Here is a 22,854-nt window from a genome sequence, read left to right as displayed (position 1 = left end):
TGAGAACAGCCTAAGCAGAAATGAAAAGTACACTATTTTACGATTATTCACCTCTTTCCCATGACATTCTTGTGTTTTAGCGCTCCATTCATTGGGACGATGTGAAGAGTTGACCTCAATAGCTACAAGGGATCCATTTGTTTTTGATGGTCGGGACCCTAGAAGTAACCCAAAAATATATTGAATACATATACAAAGGCTCTTATTTTTTTGGTCACAGTTGTCTCTCTACTCAAGTTTTAATAATGCTTCAAGTTCTCATTTTTTTAAGCCCGTCAGGTCTGTCATTCATGTTTCACACTGGATTTTACCAGTTCATTTGGATCTGACTCCTGTTTCAGATCAGGTTCAATTAACCAGAATCTAGATTTCCAATAGACACATCATCAACAATGTCTATAAAGATAGTGTGGGGTATTTTAGATTGTTTTTATACTGTACTCACCAGTTGTAAATTGCAAGGTTACTTTATCTCTCTGAGTCACATCCCTGTCAAAAGAAATCTTCAATATGAAAGCCTGTCCACGTCTCACAATGAGATGGGAGTTGTCATACTCTGAAGTATTGTGCTGACAGGCATTCTCCTGCTTGAGAAAGTCCACTCTCATTGCTCGCAAAGCCATTTCTGCAAATCGAACCAAAGAAAACGAGTTTAAATGTATGGTCTAACGTTTATTAATTTTTACTTACTTTTTGTTATTAGTCCTCATGCACATGGTTATATTTCATAAAACATGGAACTAAAATATAGCACTCAATATTGTCAAAGAAGCAGTCCAGTTATTTGTTTTACAACCCTGCACATTTTTCTTAATTGTCTATCACATTCTACAGTTATGCTATATATGGTGTACTTATTATTATTATTATTATTAATAATAATTTATTTATTTATTTATAAAGCACCATTAATTCCATGGTGCTGTACATGAGAAAGGAGTTGCATACAAGGTTATAGATATCGTTTACAGTAAACAAATTTACAATGACAGACTGGTACAGTCTGTTTAGTTTCCATTTTCTTTTCTTCAGAATCCATCTTGATTCATAGCTCACATCCTGCATTTTATTCCTCTGTGTTCTGCTATAAATACCATGATGCATTAACACAGCATCAATTGGGCAGATATACCTGGTCCATCCAGCTGTGGGAACTGTCATGGTTAGGACAAGGTTAATGTCCTGTTCTCTCAGGGTTAATTTTGCTGGCCTCTGTTTGGATCTGGGAGGGGTATTTATACTCACTCCAGACTAGGATTCACTGTCAGCTATACCTTCCTCTTGTCTGTGTGCCTGACTCCTGGAGTGTGTGCTCGGTTTGCAATTGTGTTCCTTTCTCTCCTTGCTTTACTCTGCTCGTTTGATCTTTTGGATTTCTGACTTCTAGCTTCTCTTCTCACAATCCCCTGTTTCTCCCCTTTGGTACCTCGTGATCTTCTGGTTCTGATCTTAGCTTGTTTGACTACTCTCCTGTGTGTATCGTCTCCTCTGCACCCTGGCGTATGGCTCTGCCCCCGACCACCTCCCACTCTGTCACATGGTTCAGGTCCTGTTTGTTACCCGGTTAGTAACCCAGCTCTTTGTTCAGCTCCCTTGCTGCTATGTGCAGCTCTCCCCCAGCAGTAATACCCGGGAGTCATGACAGGAACAATGTCATAGTCATTCTCCCTACATTATACTAAATATGGCAGAAAACTGAATTATGATCTCCTTTATTATTACTGTGGAAAAGAAAATGTCTAGCCATAATCAGTATCTGTGATAGCAGTTTCTTTTCCACTCTGTGAGGAACTTCAGCGGTACAATTCATGCAGTTTCAGCAAAGACGCAGTTCTGATTACTGAAATCATGACCTCCTTCTGAGAACATAAAGACATGTAATTTCCAAGGGGTCAGCTATGCAACACTACCTTTACCAACCTTTGGAATTCCCTGATGTACCTTCAATGATGTTAGGAAACAGGAAAACATGTTGGGAATTCCTAAGTGGAGTATTATCTATGAAGAATATGGCCAAATTAGGCATATACTGTTTTCAGATAGGGGCATAAAAGGGAAACCTTCTTTCAAACATCTTGACTGCTACCCCCAATTATATTATGAATACACAATATCATGAAGCTAAGAGGAAGAACTCTTTTGAAAAAATATGTTTTATATACTGTAAGTGTTATTAAAAGTTTTAGTTCTTTTGTTTGCTGTAATACTAAAGACACATGAAGGTTATGATAGTATGCCAAGTGCCTTGAGGTTTATACTTCATTGTGTAATCTATGCGCTTTGATATTGCTTCATATTAACAACATTGCCCAATCTGAGACAACATCCTGAAATCACTGATGTTGGTTGGAATTAGAGATGGTCGGAACACTTCCCGCAACCCCGATCCATGGTCCAAGTCAGTGGTTTCTGGCCATGCACAGGAGCTACACAAATTTAATGAACGTCCTCGATGCGGCATTTGATTTGCCCAGCTGGGGTGATGTCATCTGTGCACTGAGGTGACAGCGCACCAGCACAGCATATCGTAAAAGGAAACTGGTTTCCCGGAAGGTCAAGAAATTTGCACATCTCCTGTTTGTGGCCAGAGAGCACTGACCTAGACCATGGACCAGTGTTGTGTGAGGCGATCCACTCATCTTTTGTTGGAATGGCATATTCTTTAGAAAGTTGTCTGGTAAAAGAAAACTACTATTGCAGAAAAAAAAAGACATGGGCTGCACATCCAAAACTCATACATTGATCTATTGCTAAGCAAAAATGTACAAAACTGAAAACAAAATTATTAATTAACATACTGATCAGACTGTATGAAACCTACTTACACGTCACAGCCATGAGGGATTTGCCTTGCAGCACATGTGCTGTGGGGCATTCGGGTCACTCCCATGCTGATGCGGTATCACTTTGGCACTGGTCAAGATTTTTAGTGTTTTCATGTCAGTTTTGGCTAGCTACCTCCAAAATGGAGGGGTGATGACCGTCCATCGAATGCATCATGAGTTGTGGTGTATTTTACTCCAGTCTCTGTATTTGTGAATCAGGCACCTCTGACTCCACCAAGCCATCTCATCAAGACTGGCGTTAACAAGGTTGGTATTGATGAATCAGGGTCCTCATGTTCAGTTTTGTAAAAATGTTTTGTAAGATGTACCGTCCAATTTTTTTTCTACAGTTATAACCGAAAGCTAGGTACTACCCATGGGAGTATCTCTATGACGTTATTATTTTAGGGCCATTTATTCCATGGCGCTTTACATGTTAGGAGGGGTATACATAATAAAAAACAAGTACAGTAATCTTAAACAATAGAAGCTATGAATGGTACAGGAGGAGAGAGGACCCTGCCCACGAGGGCTCACAATCTACAAGGAATGGGTGAGAATACAGTAGGCAATGTTCTTTCTTTCTAGAACTTAACAGTGACAGCTTTTATTTAGAACCACTCAATTTCATTGCAAAAGTAGTCAACATGGTGGAGTCAGAGACGACTGATTCATTAACAGGGGTACACTTCTTAAGGAATGGAGCATGTCCGACTTGAATATAACTCTTCATGAATTAGACAAACGGGCATCACTGCGCTCCAGTCCTACCCCAGCTGGTCAAAACTACAGTGAAAAAGTGCCAAAAGTGGCAAAATTTCTGTGCAGCCTTGTGATGCACAAAAATGTGCCTGTTTTCAAAGTATTTTGAGCCAAATTTTGGCGTAAATACTTTGGAGAATCAGGGACATACCTTTTTTGGGATGATCTGACCTATGAAAGCACTACAGGTCGTGCCATTTCTTTGCCTGGGTTAGCAGGTTAAGATTGAGTTTCCCTATGGTGACATTATAAGATATCTAAACACTTGCTGCAAGGACTCTGCACAGATTACAATTGATGTTTAGGAATCTAGGCAGAGGGACTACCTATGATCAACTTCTATTCAGAAGACCGTACTAATTCGTGGTATTGCCCTGTAAAATACTCCACATTTGCTATGTGCATAAATAGCCGCATTTACATGTAGGCAGCTAATGAAAGTCATAAACTAATCATGTATATTCATGGGCTGCAAAGAAACTAATGGCAATCTGAATTTTCCTTCAGATGAAACAACAAAATGAGGAAATAAAGAACATTGTATTGGGGATTTGCCATTGATAGTAACATTCAGATTGATAGATTGATAGTAGTACCAATTATTCCTATTATTAATGAAGCTCACTGTATCAAGAAAAAATGCTGTTTGAAATTTAGCATTTTGTTAAAAGAATGGAGCAGCAATAATATTAATAATGGACATTCTTTAAAATGGTAATTGTCAGCAGACAGAGCTTCTGGTGTTAGAGGGACAGTAGGATGCCCTGACAACTACAAGGTGTTGGTGTTTTCAGGAGAACCCCAGGCCTCTATACTTTAGTAATTTGGGGGAGTCCAAGTCCATTGACATCCAATAATGCCACCTATTTTAAGGATGTGATCCAAAATACATATTAATTTTCATTCTAAATCCCTATTTATTTAATGCCATAATCTAAACTATTTTCTAATATACTTTAATTAAAAATTCCCTATTCTTCCCTAACTGCACTAACTGCTTTTCTTTTTTTCCTACTTCCCTTTTGATGAATTTGGAGAATCCCTGTGCATGCTGGGATACTCAAACGACATCAGAGGTCAGAGGCTGCAAAAGCTTTTTATCCCCCTCCCTGAAATGTTGTATAATCAATGATGTTCATTTCAGGGGCTGGGCTAGTCCCTGCTCTGTCACTGTGCACAAAGACAGTGCGCTCTTTCTCTGACTTAGATCAATAACAATGAGCCGCAACAAAGCGCACTGTCAGTGTACGTTGTAACATGAACACCCAGCTTGCAGAGACCAGCACCATCCCTGCAAGTAACATGTCTTTAATGTCTTAGTGACAAGTTGCTACATGAGTGTAAGTGGAGATACTCACAGATTTACCATGACATTACGATATTATTAATGTCCTTCTATTTTTCTTTGGAGACCAATGTTTGTTGGCCTAACTGATATAACGTACAATAGTATGTGAGCCAACACAAACAAAACTGGTAATACGAAATAAACACACACTGAAAGAACTCATAGATTAGTGTCATGGTCGGTACAAATCCACTTCAGCCTTGTACTTAAAGAAGTCTTTTAATTTACTGTAAATAAAGCTTAATCCCCGCATAATGGAAAGTTCTGCAACTCTCTAATGCACTGTGGGAGATATCTATCAAGCAGGTTGTGTCATATTATCATATAAACTGCACCAACATTTTGCCCTTCATGATTTTGACTTACACTATGTATATTATTAGATACTTTTTAAGCCTTGTTTGAATCGTCTCTTCAAAAAAGAGTATGGTATATTGTGCAACTCTGGGTGCCAAGAAATGCAGGAGAATTGTGACGCACATTTCTAGAACAAAGTACGCCAATGAAAATTTGGTATATTAAAGGTCCATTTATACAGACCGACAAATAGCACGACGATCGGTGTACTTCTCTTAAATGCCTATGTGGTCTGCATGTGGAAAGTAAGTGATGCTTACTAAGCAATGAGTTTTGGATCGCTCAGTGCGGATCGGCTGCCATAATGGTCGGCCGTGTGAGTCCTGTTTCCACAGAAAGATGCGCCACCGAGAACGATGATTTTTAGTGCTGCACGAAAGATCATTTCATCCAATCTAATGAACAAACATTTTGCTCTTTTTCATCAGGTAATCACAAGCCTTTTACACAGCAAAATAATTGTGAAACAAGCGTTTTTTACAACACTCGTTCATTATTATCTTGCAGTCTAAAAAAATTTCCCTTGCCTGACTCATAAAATGCTCATTTTTCTTTCAGTATTATATAGCAACTCTGACTTTGATTTTCAAAGTAAGTACCCCAACCTCATCAGGTCTGAAAGATTTAATAATGTATGATATATGCAGTTTGTATTGAGTGATTTGGTGAAAGATCTTCTTTAGGCTAAGTTCACATTAGCGTTCGGGGGCTTTGCAGAGGGCTGCGTTCGTCCTCCACTAAGCCCCGCCTACTTCCACATACTTCTGCATGCGTCCTGTGTACCTATCTTTAACATTGGGTATGCAGGACATGTGGATGTATGCAGATGTATGTGGATGCATTGTTTTGACGCGCCACCGACCGCACGGGAACGCAACAAGTTGCATTCCTGTGCGGTTGGCAGGCGCGTCAAAACGATGCATCCGCATACATCCGCATGTCCTGCGTACCCAATGTTAAAGATAGGTACACAGGACCCATGCAGATGTATGCGGAAGTAGGCGGGGCTTAGCGGAGGACGAACACAGCCCTCTGCAAAGCCCCCGAACGCTAATGTGAACCCGGCCTTAAAAAGAATCTGTCAGTATGATTCAGCACTATAAAGGAAAGGCATTGCCATAATGGCGACGTTATGCTGATTAAATTGATACATGCGGTGAAGGAATCCAGTTAGTGGTTATTGTTTAATTAGCCTCTAAAGTCTTCTGATGATGATATATCTGTACCATGTCGTTACTTTATATTGTAAAATCCTGCTTATAGGTTCTCTTTAAGTAGATGTAATATAGTCATACACTCTGCATTAACAGACTGCAATTAATGAATATGGAGCGCCCCCAGAGGCAGGGCCGCGGGGTACTCGGTACCGGGCCTCTCAGTCTCGGTCCTGGGGGTGTCACGGTGGCTAGGCTCGGTCCGTGACCCTGCTAACTGGCGTCCAATGAAAGGTGTGATGGTGGTGTGTGGTGCAAGGCGCGATGAATAACGAGGACACAGGGTTGCAGTCTCTTTACCTCTTTACTGAAGGCTTCGGGATCCGCAATCCAGAGCACTGCTAACAGGGCTGGCTGAGACCGGCCGGTCTGAAGGCACATCCAGAGTTCCCTTTGCAGGTGGAAATCAGTGCCTACCTTCTAGCGCCTGTGTGTTGTAGTACCTCCCTGCTGAGCACCACAGGATAGTCCTCACAACTGTTGTGTCTGTTTCTGATGTTCTTTCTCACAACTCGTATCTGTTCTGATGTTCTTCTCCGTCCCCCAGATGATATAATAATAATTTTATAATAATAATAATTTTATTTATATAGCGCATATTATATATTCCACAGCGCTTTACAACTTATAGAGGGGACTTGTACAGACAATAGACATTACAGCATAACAGAAATCACAGTTCAAAACAGATACCAGGAGGAATGAGGGCCCTGCTCGCAAGCTTACATCCTATGAGGAAAAGGGGAGACACGAGAGATGGATGGTAACAATTGCTTTAGTTATTTCGACCAGCCATAGTGTAAGGCTCGGGTGTTCATGTAAAGCTGCATGAACCAGTTAACAGCCTAAGTATGTAGCAGTACAGACACAGAGGCTATTGACTGCATAAAGTGTATGAGAACATGATGCGAGGAACCTGATTATGTTTTTTTTTTTGTTTTTATTAGGCCACACAGGGATAGTTAGGTTAATGCGTTGAGGCGGTAGGCCAGTCTGAACAAATGTGTTTTTAGGGCATGCTTAAAACTGTGGGGATTGGGGATTAATCGTATTAACCTAGGTAGTGCATTCCAAAGAATCAGCGCAGCACGTGTAAAGTCTTGGAGACAGGAATGGGAGGTTCTGATTATTGAGGATGCTAACCTGAGGTCATTAGCGGAGCGGAGGGCACGGGTAGGGTGGTAGACTGAGACCAGAGAGGAGATGTAGGGTGGTGCTGAGCCATGGAGTGCTTTGTGGATGAGGGTAGTAGTTTTGTACTGGATTCTGGAGTGGATGGGTAGCCAGTGTAATGACTGGCACAAGGTAGAGGCATCGGTGTAACGGTTGGTGAGGAATATGATCCTGGCAGCAGCATTCAGGACAGATTGGAGCGGGGAGAGTTTGGTAAGAGGGAGGCCGATTAGTAGAGAGTTACAATAGTCCAGACAAGAATGAATAAGTGAGACAGTAAGAGTTTTTGCAGAGTCCAAAGTAAGAAAAGGGCGAATTCTAGAAATATTTTTGAGATGCAGATAAGAAGAGCGAACCAGTGATCGGATGTGGGGGGTGAATGAAAGCTCGGAGTCAAGGATGACCCCAAGGCAGCGGGCATGTTGCTTTGGAGTAATGGTGGAACCGCACACGGAGATGGCAATGTCAGGCAAAGGTAGGTTAGTAGAGGGAGAGAACACGAGGAGTTCAGTTTTTGACAGGTTCAGTTTCAGATAGAGGGAGGACATGATGTTAGAGACAGCGGCAAGACAATCACTGGTGTTTTCCAAGAAGGTCGGCGTGAAAGCAGGAGAATAATTGGGTGTCGTCAGCATAGAGATGGTACTGGAAACCAAATCTACTGATTATTTGTCCAATAGGGGCAGTATACAAAGAGAAGAGGAGGGGGCCTAGGACTGATCCTTGAGGAACCCCAACAGTAAGGGGAAGGTGAGAGGAGGAATCAGCAAAACATACAGTGAAGGATCAGTCAGAGAGATAGGAGGAGAACCAAGAGAGAACGGTGTCCTTGAGGCCGATGGAGCGGAGCATAGTGAAGAGGAGCTGATGATCCACAGTGTCGAATGCTGCGGAGAGAGCCAAGAGAATTAGCATGGAGTAGTGACCATTAGATTTAGCTGTTAGTAGGTCATTTAGAGACTTTAGTGAGGGCAGTTTCAGTAGAGTGTAAAGAGTGGAAGCCAGATTGAAGAGGGTCGAGAAGAGAGTTATCTGAGAGATAACGGGTAAGACGGGAGTGGACCAGGCGTTCAAGGAGTTTAGAGATGAAGGGAAGATTAGAGACAGGTCTATAATTAGCGGCACAGTTTTGGTCGAGGGAGGGTTTTTTAAGTAATGGATGTATGATGGCATGCTTAAATGAGGAGGGAAGAATACCGGAAGTGAGGGAAAGGTTGAATATTTTTGTTATGTGAGAGGTGACAGCCGGGGAAAGGGACTGGAGGAGATGTGACGGAATGGGGTCACTGGTGCAAGTGGTCGGGTGAGAAGATGCAAGGAGCCTGCTTACTTCTTCTTCTGTAACTGGTTCAAAGTCAGAGAGTGAACTAGATGCAGTGGGGGAGGGAGGACAGTGCCTGGTATGAAGAGATTGGGAGATGATTTCCTGTCGAATGTGGTCAATTTTTTCTTTGAAGTAATTGGCCAGATCGTCAGCGCGGAGATCTGTGGTTGGGGCCTGCTCTCTTGGGTTGAGTAGGGACTGGAAAGTGTCGAAGAGACGTTTAGGGTTATTGGACAGCGAGGTGATGAGGGTGTTGAAATAGGTTTGTTTGGAGAGGTGAAGGGCAGAGTTGTATGTTTTTAGCATGAACTTATAATGGATGAAATCTTCGGGTAGATTAGATTTTCTCCACAGACGCTCGGCGCACCTGGAGCACCGCTGCAGGAAATGTGTTTGCAGCGTGTGCCACGGTTGTCGCCGTCTGTGTCAAGTTGCTCTATGTATAGGAGGAGCAGCTTCATCCAGGGCACTTTGCAGGGTTTCATTGTAATGCTTCAGAGCAGAATCAGGACATGAGATGGAGGAGATTGGGGCCAATGAGGACTGCAAGTTCTTCATAAGTTTCTGGGTGTTAATGGCCTGTATGTTTCTATAAGTGTGGAAAGTGGGGGTGACCTGAGCGGGATGGCAGTTTTTGATAGAGAATGAAAGAAGGTTGTGGTCAGAGAGCGGGAGAGGGGAGTTTGTGAAATCATCCACTGAGCAAAGCCTGTGAGAAGACCAAGTCAAGGGAGTTTCCATCTTCATGCGTTGGAGAGTTAGTATGCTGCGAGAGGCCGAAAGAGGAGGTTAGAGATAAAAGGTGAGAAGCAGATGGGGAGAGGGGAGAAGCAATGGGGATGTTGAAATCACCCATGATAAGGGTGGGGGTGTCACAGGAGAGAAAGTGTGGAAGCCAGGTGGCAAAATGATCCAGGAACTGATGAGAGGAGCCAGGAGGATGATACACCACCACCACTCGCATGGAGAAGGGGACGTAGAGTCTGACAGCATGGACCTCAAAGGAAGGGAACACAAGTGAGGGTACTTGGGGGATAACTTGGAAGGTACATTTGGGTGAAAGGAGCAGACCAACGCCTCCACCTGCTCTGTTGTCTGATCTTGGGGTATGAGAAAAGTGTAGTCCACCATATGAAAGAGCAGCAGCAGCGGTGGTGTCTGACTGCTGGATCCAGGTTTCAGTAAGAGCCAGGAGATTAAGAGAGTTAGAAAGGAAGAAGTCATGAATGAAGGAGAGTTTATTACACACAGAGCGAGAATTCCAAAGGGCACAATTGAAAGAGACAGAAGGCATGCAGAGAATATTAATAAGGTTAGAGGGGTTTCTGGGTGTAGCAGTTGGGAGGTTTGACTGGCTATAACATGGGGGGCCGGGGTTTGGAGAGATGTCTCCAGCGACTAGGAGAAGGAGGATAGAAAGAATGAGCAGGTGGTTAAGTGATTTGTGAGAGCGTCTCTTGTGTTGGATGGTGGGACTGAATGGATCTCCGCTGTTAAGTAATGTGAACAGAGCATGAGTGCTATACATAGGAGAGGCAAGGACAGAGGGGCTGATATGGATGGAGTTTACAGAGTTTATGCAAGGGCGGTGAATGTGAGTGAATGCAGCAGCCAGGATATAGATTATACAAATACATATGGTGAATATTTGTTCTGTTTCAAGTGAATAGGGAATTGTTTTAGATTGTCTTACCTGTCTCCTGCACTGTCTAACTGCCATGTTATAACTGCTGCATACTTAGAAAAAATACTTTGAATAAAACTACATGAATAATAGTGCACGAATGCACCCCTGCATGAATGCATCCCCAAGCTATGTCTACATTTATAGAAGGCTAGCTCTTAGATCTCTTTTTTTTTTTTTTTTTTAAAAAGGGTGTTTCTCCCCCTCTCATTACCAATCAATCTAACTCAGTGGAGACAGCAGGACACAATAAATGTAGTGATCAGATAAACAAATGTCCAGGTCTACATGGATCATGGATGATATGGATAGGACGCACCCGTATGACGGGTAGGCCTGGAGTTCTTCCGGGACCCTAGCATCGCCCCTCTCCCACAATTGCCCCCTATGTCTGCTTAGGTGATTTAGGTGAGACAGCCAACCTATAATTAACTGTCCTGCCGCTGTTTGAAGTAATGCTTGGAGCCTAATACTTCCTCGGCGTTCCGGCCACCGGCTACGCGCCTCAGTAGGATGTTGCCACGATCTTAAGGCACGACTCCTACTGGCTTTATCTCCTTTTTGCTGCGATCTCGTTTCTCACTTCTCCACAGTAAGCCTCGCTTTGTTTCCTTTCTTAGGATGCCACCGCAACGGGTGCAGGCGCGGCTCCGTAACGTTCTGTTCTGTTCGCTAGGCCACTGTCAGGATCCCACCCCTGACAGAGACCCCCCTGAATCTTCCCCTGCAACACCCTTTGCCACAGGATGTTGCCTGGATCCAACCCAGTCAGCTTCTGACTAACTTCCTATCCAGCCCCCAGTTTTACCAGATTGTGAGGAGTGGCCTAATACATAGAACCCTTTGCTCCCCCTGGTGGCCAGAGTGTGACGTGTAATGTGTGAATGTGATACCTGGTCAAGTGCCATCAGACGTACCATCACTCCCCTTAGTGGCGGAGCGTCAGTACTGCAATGACCAGGACTCTGAGGCGCTGCAAATACATGAACACTAATGCTATATACATAAAAAGCCATACAACCGCTACAAGGTGACCTAATTTTGGATGGTCGCTATCATTAATGTCCTACCTTCCTATGCGCCGAACCTGGCCTCATCTGAACGGGGAAGTGAAAAGAAACAAGGCGTAGCTCATATACATGACCCTGTTTGGGAAAGCTGATTGTATATATATATATATATATATACAGCTCTGCCAAAAATTAAGAGACCACCACATCAAAACCCTGTCATGGGCAGCCCAATCTCCAGACCTGAACCCCATTGAAAACCTCTAGAATGTAATAAAAAGGATGATGGATAGTCACAAGCCATCAAACAAAGAAGAACTGCTTACATTTTTGCGCCAGAAACAGCGTGAAAGACTGGTGGAAAGCATGCCAAGACGCATGAAAGCTGTGATTATAAATCATGGTTATTCCACAAAATATTGATTTCTGAACTCTTCCTCAGTTAACCCCTTCCCGACATGCGCCGTACTAGTACTGCGCTGCCGGCACTGCATTAGTGACAGCCGCAGTACTAGTACGGCGGCTCGATCACCGCGGTCTCGCGCTGAGCGCCGCGGTGATCGGGTGCGGGTGTCAGCTGTATATGACAGCTGACACCCCGCAGCAATGCCCACGATCGGCGCTATCGCCGATCGCGGGCATTTAACCCCTCTGATGCCGCTGTCAATAGTGACAGCGGCATAGAGGGGGATCGCGCAGGGACGGGGGCTCCCTGCGCTCTCCCACCGGAGCAACGCGACGAGATCGCGCTGCTCCGGTGACCTGGAAGGAGTCCCCGGATCCAAGATGGCCGCGGGACTCCTTCCGGGTCATTTACTGACCCTGCTTGCCGGCGCCTGCTGAGAGCTGCTGAGTGCAGGCGCCGGCAAGCCTCTGTAACATGCCTCTCAGATCGTTGATCTGACAGAGTGCTATGCACACTGTCAGATCAACGATCTGATGTAAAACAGTGATGTCCCACCCTGGGACAATGGTAAAAAGTAAAAAAAAAAAAAATACAATGTATAAAAATAAAATAGAAAAATCCCCAAATAAAGAAAAAAAAACCATTTCCCAATAAATCCATTTATTTATGTAAATAAAAAAAAAAATAATAAAAGTACACATATTTGGTATCGCCGCGTCCGTAACGACCCGCTCTATAAAACTATCCCACTAGTTAACCCCTTCAGTGAACACCGAAAAAAATAAAAATAAAAAACAAGGCAAAAAACGCCGCTTTATTATCATACAGGCGAACAAAAAGTGGAATAACACGCGATCAAAAAGACGGATATAAATAACCATGGTACCGCTGAAAATGACATCTTGTCCCGCAAAAAAAAAGCCGCCACACAGCATCATCAGCAGAAAAATAAAAAAGTTATAGCTCTCAGAATAAAGCGATGCAAAAACAATTATTTTTTTATATAAAATAGTTTTTATTGTGTAAAAGCGCCAAAACATAAAAAAATTACATAAATGAGGTATCGCTGTAATCGTACTGACCCGAAGAATAAAGCTGCTTTATGAATTTTACCACAGGTGGAACGGTATAAACACCCCCCTAAAAGAATTTCAGGAATTGCTGGTTTTTGTTCATTCCGCCTCACAAAAATTGGAATAAAAAGCGATCAAAAAATGTCATGTGCCCAAAAGTGGTACCAATAAAAACGTCAACTCGTCCCGCAAAAAACAAGATCTCACATGACTCTGTGGGCCAAAATATGGATAAATTATAGCTCTCAAAATGTGGTGATGCAAAAACAATTTTTTGTAATAAAAAGCATCTTTTAGTGTGTGATGCCTGCCAACCATGAAAATCCGCCAAAAAAACGGCTATAAAAGTAAATCAAACCCCCCTTCATCACCCCCTTAGTTAGGGAAAAATAATAAAATTTTAAAAAATGTATGTATTTCCATTTTCCCATTAGCGTTAGGGTTAGGGCTACGGTTAGGGCTAGAGTTAGGGCTAGGGTTAGGGTTAGGGTTAGGGTTGGGGTTGGGGTTGGGGCTAGGGTTAAGGTTGGGGTTACGATTTCAGTTAGAATTGGGGGTTTCCACTGTTTAGGCACATCAGGGGCTCTCCAAACGCGACATGGCGTCCGATCTCAATTCCAGCCAATTCTGCTTTGAAAAACTAAAACAGTGCTCCTTCCCGTCCGAGTTCTCCTGTGCGCCCAAACAGTGGTCCCCCCCAACATATGGGGTATCAGCGTTCTCAGGACAAGTTGGAGAACAACTTTTGGGGTCCAAGTTGTCCTGTTACCCTTGGGAAAATAAAAACGTGGGGGCTAAAATATCATTTTCATGGAAAAAAAAAAGATTTTTTATTTTCACGGCTCTGCGTTATAAACTGTAGTGAAACACTTGTTGGTTCAAAGTTCTCAAAACACATCTAGATAAGTTCCTTGGGTGGTCTAGTTTCCAATATGTGGTCACTTTTGGGGGGTTTCTACTGTTTAGGTACATCAGGGGCTCTGAAAATGCAACATGACGCCTGCAGACCAATCCATCTAAGTCTGCATTTCAAACGGCGCTCCTTCCCTTCCGAGCTCTGCCGTGCGCCCAAACAGTGGTTCCCCCCATATATGGGGTATCAGCGTACTCAGGACAAATTGGACAACAACTTTTGTGGTCCAATTTCTCCTGATACCCTTGGAAAAATAAAAACATGGGGGCTAAAATATTTTCGTGGAAAAAAAAAAGATTTTTTATTTTCACGGCTCTGCGTTATAAACTGTAGTGAAACACTTGTTGGTTCAAAGTTCTCACAACACATCTAGATAAGTTCCTCGGGGGGTCTAGTTTCCAATATGGGGTCACTTGTGGGGGGTTTCTACTGTTTAGGTACATCAGGGGCTCTGCAAATGCAACATGACGCCTGCAGACCAATCCATCTAAGTCTGCATTTCAAACGGCGCTCCTTCCCTTCCGAGCTCTGCCGTGCGCCCAAACAGTGGTTCCCCCCCATGTATGGGATATCAGCGTACTCAGGACAAATTGGACAATAAAATTTGTGGTCCAATTTCTCCTGTTACCCTTGGGAAAAAACATTGTGGGCTGAAACATCATTTTGTGGAAAGAAAAAATGATTTTTTTAATTTTCACAGCGCTACATTCTAAACTTTAGTGAAACAATTGGGGGTTAAAAGTGCTCACCACACATCTAGATAAGTTCCTTAGGGGGTCTTCTTTCCAAAATGTCGTCCATTGTGAGGGGTTTCCACTGTTTAGGCATGTCAGGGGCTCTCCAAAGGCGACATGGGTTCCGATCTCAATTCCAGCCAATTTTGCATTGAAAAGTCAAATGGCGCTCCTTCCCTTCTGAGCTCTGCCATGTGCTCAAACAGTGGTTTATCCCCATATATGAAGTATCAGCGTACTCAGGACAAATTGCACAACAACTTTTGGGGTCCAATTTATCCTGTTACCCTTGGGAAAATAAAAAATTTGGGGCAAAAAGATCATTTTTTGTGAAAATTAATATGAATTTTTTTTTACGGCTCTACATTATAAACTTCTGTGAAGCACTTGGAGGTTCAAAGTGCTCATCACACATCTAGATTAGTTCCTTAGAGGTTCTACTTTCCAAAATGGTGTCATTTGTGGGGGTTTCCACTGTTTAGGCACGTCAGCGGCTCTCCAATCGAGGCATGGGTTCCGATCTCAATTCCAGCAAATCTTGCATTGAAAAGTCAAATGGCGCTCCTTCCCTTCCGAGCTCTGCCATGTGCCCAATCAATGGTTTACCCCAACATGTGGGGTATCGGCGTACTCAGGACAAATTGTACAACGACTTTTGTGGTCCAATTTCTCCTGTTACCCTTGGTAAAATAAAACAAATTGGATCTGAAGTAAAAATTTTGTGAAAAAAAAGTTAAATGTTCAATTTTTTTTGAACATTCCAAAAATTCCTGTGAAGCACCTGAGGGGTTAATAAACTTTTTGAATGTGGTTTTGAGTACCTTGAGGGGTGCAGTTTTTAGAATGGTGTCACTTTTGGGCATTTTCTGTCATATAGACCCCTCAAAGTCACTTCAAGTGTGAGGTGGTCCGTAAAAAAAATGGTTTTGCTAATTTTGTTGCAAAAATGAGAAATCGCTGGTCAACTTTTAACCCTTATAACTCCCTAACAAAAAAAAATTATGTTTCCAAAATTGTGCTGATGTAAAGCAGACATGTGTGCAATGTTGTTTATTAACTATATTATGTGATATAACTCTCTAATTTAAGGGCATAAAAACTAAAAATTTGAAAATTGCTAAATTTTCATAATTTTCAACAAATTTCTGTTTTTTTCACAAATAAATGCAAGTCATATCGAAGAAGTTTTACCACTATCATAAAGCACAATATGTCATGAGAAAACAATGTCAGAATCAGCAGGATCCGTTGAAGCGTTTCAGAGTTATGACCTCATAAAGTGACAGTGGTCAGAATTGTAAAAATTGGCCGTGTCACTTAGGTGAAAACAGGCTTCGGGGTGAAGGGGTTAAAACATTAGTATTGTTGTTTCTAAATGATTATGAACTTGTTTTCTTTGCATTATTTGAGGTCTGAAAGCACTGGGGTTTTTTTTTTTTAATTTTGACCATTTTTCTTTGTCAGAAAAATAATGCAAAATTTATAGCTTGGAAATTGGGATACATGTTGTCAGAAGTTTATTGAATTTTAAGAACAATTTACATTTTACTCAAAAATATACCTATAAAGACAAAAATCAGACAAACTGAACATTTTGCAGTGGTCTCTTAATTTTTGCCAGAGCTGTATATATATATAGAGTGCCAGACAAATAAATCTTTATTCTTGTGTGTTGCAAAAAAAAAATGTTACATGTAAAATCCACCGCTATGATTTCACTTCTTAAAAGTGTACACAATGAGGGAGATGATCAAAAATATTAAACTGGCCTATGGCTGGAGATGGTGATAAAATGTGAGAGTGACATGACGACATACTATTTGGAACAAAATATCCACAAGAAAACACTTGTATATTAAGATTTTGTAGACTTGTTGAACTTGTAAAGAATTTTTTTTGCCGGCACTGTATATGTACACATAACATGCAGAGACATCTAAGATATGTGGAATATAAAAATATGAATACAAATATGTACAATAAAGATAAAGTAACAGAAGTAAAATCTTTATGGAAACCAATATCAAGGTTACATGCAAGTTTGGAAGAAGCGCTAAGAATATTTACCAACTAAAATCTCTGTGAATGTTCTTTGTTTAACAAATATAGTATAAGTTCAGGTCAATAGAAAATCAGTAAGATGTTAGATTGTTTCTCAGATATTGACCTCCGCAAACACACATAGTAAATCGATGTGAATATGTCACTCACCGGTAGCCTCTCTGATCCTTTTATTAGACTGCTCTCAGGTCAGATGTTGGGTGTAAAGAATACAACCTTTATATGTAATCTGAGAAAGACGTTCACCAATGAGATAATATTTATTTAACATTAACCATGAACTGGAGCAAACAAGGAATGACAAGGTGATAAGAGGAGCAGCAGGTTAGTGATGATGGCGATTGTTGTATAGCTGTGATCCCAGGGAGAAATCAGTGAGCGCAGCTAACAGTATCCCGTCCAAAACATGAACAGTATGGTACAAAGAGGGACGGCAGAGAAGCCCTGATATGCCACAACTCTAGGCATCACTTAAGGTGGGAGAGCTGCTGACATGGCTCCTTGACTTTAGCACCGCATTGTCTTTCACTTACCAGAATGCCACTTCCACTTTGGATGCACTTTTGACTTTTAGCTCTGGCGCTTTAGGGGGTTACTTTTAGGAAATTTAAGACTTGATGCTGATTTAGTATGGAATCCCCTGTAGGGAAGCAGGATAATGACTGTGGCCATGTCTTCCACCTGTGCAAACGTTAAGACTAGTGATGAGCGAGTGTACTCGTTGCTTGGGTTTTCCCGAGCACACTCCGGTGATCTCCGAGTATTTATTAGTGTTCGGAGATTTAGTTTTCATCGCCTCAGCTGAATGATTTACAGCTATTAGCCAGGCTGAGTACATGTGGGGGTTGCCTGGTTGCTAGGGACTCCCCACATGTAATCAAGCAGGCTAGTAACTGTAAATCCTTCAGCTATGGCGATGAAAACTAAATCTCTGAACACTAACAAATAGTCGGAGATCACCTGAGCGTGCTCGGGAAAACCCGAGCAACGAGTACACTCGCTCATCACTAGTTAAGATCTCACAAACCAATGGGAACAAGAAAATAACCATCCTGAGCTGTTCCATTGCCCTCACCAAGGGTCTCAGTTGCAAGGGAAACCTCTGTGCTATATGCTCTTGGTAATAATTTGGAATCGGTCAGCCATGTCATAGTATTCTGGGTCCTTTCCTGGACAGCTTGTTTTCAACAATTTCAAGAGCAACTAAACTTTATTTTTTTTAATTCTATTGTCCAGCATGTAAAGTTGTGAAATGTTGCAAATCACTTTATTCGGGAATCTGTCGTCATTCCTGTAAAAAGCTGCATGTACAGTAAGTGGCTTCCAAACCCCTGCTTTTTCTCAGACTATTTGCCTACCTTGAGCTACATTGATATCAGATCGTACAGATACTGTCAGTGAAAGGATCAGTACCTGTTTCCTCCTTTGAGTATTCTGCTTATCAGGAGAATGGGGGCGACTCATTAAGGCTATGTGCACACATAGCGGGTTTTACCACGGAACCGCAGCGTTTCTGCAGCTGCGGGTCCGCAGCAGTTTCCATTGCGTTTACAGTTACATGTAAACCCTATGGAAACCGCAATCCGCTGTGCACATGCAGAAACGCAGCGGTTTACATTCCGCAGCATGTCACTTCTTTTGTGCAGAATCGTGGCGATTCTGCACACATAGGAATGCATTGATCCGCTTACTTCCCGCATGGGGCTGTGCCCACGATGCGGGAAGTAAGCGGATAATGTGCAGATGGTACCCGGGGTGGAGGAGAGGAGACTCTCCTCCAGGCCCTGGGAACCATATTAGTGTAAAAAAAAAAGAATTTAAATAAAAAATAATAATATACTCACCTCTCAGCGCTGCACGCGGCCATCCGGTCTCAGGGTTGCTATGCGAGCAGGGCCTGAGATGACGTCGCGGTCACATAACCGTGACGTCACGAAGGTCCTTCTCGCACAGCATCTTTGGAACCGGACCGCCGCGTGCAGCGCCGAGGAGATCGGGACGTCAGAGGGTGAGTATAACCATTTTTTATTATTTTTAACATTACTATTGATGCTGCATATTGCTGCATATGCAGCATCAATAGTATAGGAGTAAACTCGCAGCGGAAACCGCAAAACAAACCGCGATAAATCTGCAGGGATAACCGCAGCGGTTTTGCCCTGCAGATTTATCAAATCCACTGCGGGAGAACCCGCAGAGGATCCCGCAAAGTGTGAACATGGCCTAAAGGGATTCTCTGGTCAATACTGATAAGTCTGCAGTCACTCTGTGACTCTGATTCCCCCAGCGCACGCACTGTGAACGGTGGGTATTTCAGACCCGGGCCCAGAGGGTATGTATGCGCTATACATATTCCCGGCTAGTGGGTGTTGCCTCACTCCATATACATGTGATGAGCCGAGGCCATGCCCCATTCAGTGTCACAGACCGCTAGCGGGCGTGGGCAACTGGAGGGCGCAGCCTCGCTCCATACAAGTTTATGGAGAGCGAGTCTGCACTGGCCAGGAGTATGTATAACTGATATATACCCTCCTTTCCCCAGCCTCAACAGGCAAATCACACAGAGTGACTGCAGACTTATCGGTTTTGACCAGATAACCCATTTAAGACTGGTGTAGTGCACTTTAGTGGTGTAACTTATGATGAAGGCGAGTGTGACCACACTCCATCCTGCACATGCCACATACATATTGGCATAGTTGGCTGGGACTGGTGTGTAAACGTCACATCATTTTTGTACAAAAATATTGCGAGTTATTAAAAATGTTTACACTAGAATTCTGGCATAAGCACCTTAATGAATCGCCCCAATGTCTTGCAGCAGCTTATCCCCAGAGTTGGTGAGACACTGGTGCTGAGCTGACCCTTTTACTGCCATCATCTGTACTCTAAATGAGTATGTTTTGATATCAATGCAGCTGAAGGCAAGAAAATAGGCTGGGGAAGAGCAGGGATTTGGAAGCCACTTGACTGGAATTTTTGTTACCGGGATGAATACAAATCTCCTAATAATGTGTTTGTGAAGCTCCATAAGTTTCCATACTGAACAAATTATTAACAAAATAAAATAAAAGTTTAGTTAATCCTTAAGAAAAATACGACAAATGCATATGCGTACGTTATATATGCTGCCGCTGCCAGCTTCCTGCAGCAGCGTGTCTGCCTCCTGTGACCCCGCTCCACTGCATCCGCCCCCCATCGGTAAGCTACATTCAGATTATAAGACGCGCTTCCATTTCCCAAACAAATTTTAGGGGAAAAAAGGTGCATTTTATAATGTGAAAAATACGGTAACTGCAATCAATTGCTTCGTATTATCATCAACAAGCTTCTTACACCTCTCAACTGGAATTTTGCACTACTCTTCTTTTGCAAACTGCTCCAGGTCACTAATATTTGAAGCGTGTCTTCTCCCAACAGCAATGTTAAGATCTAGCCACAGGTGTTCAATGGGATTTAGATCCGGACTCATTGCTGGCCTCTTCAGAATTCTCCATCCATTCCTGGGTACTTCTTTTTTTAAACTGGTTTTATTGAAAGATTCCACAGAATAAGATAACAAACATATGACAATGTAGTATAAAGTCAAAATAATCCGTATGATCACAATTCACATTGACATAGATAAGACATCACATCACACTTTCATTAATAAAATAAACAAAAATAACAAATGAAACATAGCATTCAGCACAATATACTCTACCAGGCATTGCACCTCTTAACAAACAGATTCTTCATAAGATTTTTAAACTCATACCAGGTCAGATTATAATAGACACATATTATTAAGCCTACACAAATCATCACTTTCATGGTCTGGAAGGGATATACATCAGGGACTGTATCGTGAGATCGAGGAGACCATAGCACTAGGAGCCAAGTACGTCAAGGTCGAGTCACACCACCTTTCCCAAAGCCTATAAAACTTCTGGGGACAGCCTCTCTTTCTATATAATATGTTTTCATAAGGAATTATATCATTCACAAGTTTCTTCCACTGACTAATCGAAGGAGATTTCCCCCTCTTCCATCTTAACGGAAGAACTTCCCAAATAAATATTCTATCATGGTGGACCCACATCTCCTCATCCACGGCACCCAGGATGCACAACTCCAGACTACATTCGATCGGTATCCCCATTATCCGCTCCAATGTAGCTATGACATCACTCCAATATCTTCGTATTATTCTACAGTTCTAAATAAGGTGCCAGAAATCCGCTCCTGATTCCCCACACCTGTGACAATCATCAGCTGCCCCTCTACCAAATTTATGTAATCTACTTGGGGTCAGATAGGATTGGTGAAGAATGTACAATTGTATCAACTTGTTATTTGCAGCTGGCGACACCATCGTATGTTCCTCTAGAGCATCGTTCCACTGATCATCAGTGATAGAGGGGATTAAGTGTCACCACTAACTTTCTACAGCGAGCTGAGTGGATGCAATTTTAGATTTTAACAGAAAGGTATAAAGGGAGGATATCACAACTGTGGGTCCTTGAGTTGATAATACTCCTATCAATGGATATTTAGATATTCTCATTCTAGGAAACGGGAACTGATACTTTATGGCTTGTCTCAGTTGCAGATATCTATAAAAGTCCCTATGGGGAATTCTGAACCTGACATGGATTCATTCAAACAATAGCAACGTTTAGTTTTCAAAAATCTGATTAAGTGTTGTTATTCCATTTTGTTTCCAGCCTGGATCAAGCCTGGATCTTGTAAATTTTGAAGGTGCAGGAATTCGGGATTATCCCATATCTGAACTTCCCCAAGTTGATCAGTGAACTTCATAATACGTTTACTTCCTTGTCAAACCTGTATTTGTAGGCTATGCGCAAATAACAAGCCCTGGGATGGTCTGTATGAACCCTCCAATATTGCCCACGGTGTATGACCATCCAAATGCATTATTGTGTCCATCCTGAAATTGACCAATGCTTTAAGTAACGTAGTTGACCAACTAGATCAGGGGTCCCCAATAAGGTTGAGCGACTTTCATTTTTTTAAGATCGAGTCGGGTTTTGTGAAACCCGACTTTGTCCAGAGTCGAGTCGAGTGCAGTCGGCCGATTATCGCTAAAAGTCGGGGATCGTCCGAAACACGAAACCCAATGCAAGTCAATGGGGAAGCATAGTCGGCAGTGAGTGGAGGCCAGGAAAACACCTACAGTGCCCATTTTAATGCCAAAAACATCCATTCTTGTTTCTGAAGCTTGTCAATCTTAATTAACTTTATAATAATAGTTGGGCATAGGAAATTGGGGGTCATTTTTCAAAAGTTGTGGGGGGTAGGGCTGGTTCAAGGCTTTAGTGGGCCCAGGAAACGTGGACTACGTCACGGCGGTGGAGCAGGGAGAGGTAAGTATTTCAACGTTGCAAGTGCTGTGATCCTGAGCAAGCAGGGGGGGCCCACTCGTTCGCATTGGCACTGGCACAGGGCCCCTCAAAGTACGGCGGTGTGTTTGCACGGCGGGGGCGCCTCCCACCAGCAGCGACACTTTTGCGTACTCTGAGGGGCCCTGTGCCAGGGACGTCGCCAACGAGTATGCCCCCCCCACCTGATGAAGGAACCTGCACTTTCATCTGCACCTTCCTCTTTGTCCCTGTGTAAGGTGGTATAACATGCGGGAAGGGGAACCTTACTTTCAGCAGGGTCAGATTCTGGCTGTGTAGAGTGCAAGGGGAATGTAGTGGTCTAGGTCAATGTACCAGCAGACTCATCTAGCAGTGGCTGGGCAATGGGCAGGATGAGGAGGAAACAGGTATAGGGCCAAAGAATAAAGTAGGCTAAATGCAGTTCAAAATTGGTAACAGGACTAAACATTGCTTTGTTCAGTGGAGTAGTAAACCCAAGAGCAGCAGACACTGTTTTAAGGGCCCAACCACACTAGTAGGCCAAATGCAGTTTAATATCTGCTACTGTAGGCCAAAAGCCAGAAGGTTGAAGCTCAGCTGTATT

General features: G+C 42.7%; 1 protein-coding gene across 1 annotated transcript in view; it reads right to left on the bottom strand.

The window, feature by feature from the left end:
• The window catches only part of TGM4 (transglutaminase 4), a 101,561-nt gene extending 84,482 nt beyond the window's left edge, over nt 1–17,079 (bottom strand). Inside the window, exons 1-3 of the mRNA XM_077269101.1 lie at nt 17,035–17,079; nt 446–625; nt 52–158 (exon numbers count right to left, since the gene is read on the bottom strand). Of these exons, the coding sequence (XP_077125216.1) occupies nt 52–158; nt 446–623 (285 nt within the window). The 5' untranslated portion in view covers nt 624–625; nt 17,035–17,079. The remainder of the gene's footprint in view (nt 1–51; nt 159–445; nt 626–17,034) is intronic.
• Nucleotides 17,080–22,854: the final 5,775 nt, after the last annotated feature.

This window comes from Ranitomeya variabilis, chromosome 6, assembly GCF_051348905.1.
Source record: "Ranitomeya variabilis isolate aRanVar5 chromosome 6, aRanVar5.hap1, whole genome shotgun sequence".
In the NCBI taxonomy this organism is placed as follows: Eukaryota; Metazoa; Chordata; class Amphibia; order Anura; family Dendrobatidae; genus Ranitomeya; species Ranitomeya variabilis.
Note: the sequence above shows the minus strand (reverse complement) of the source record. Positions and strands in the feature narration are given on the sequence as shown.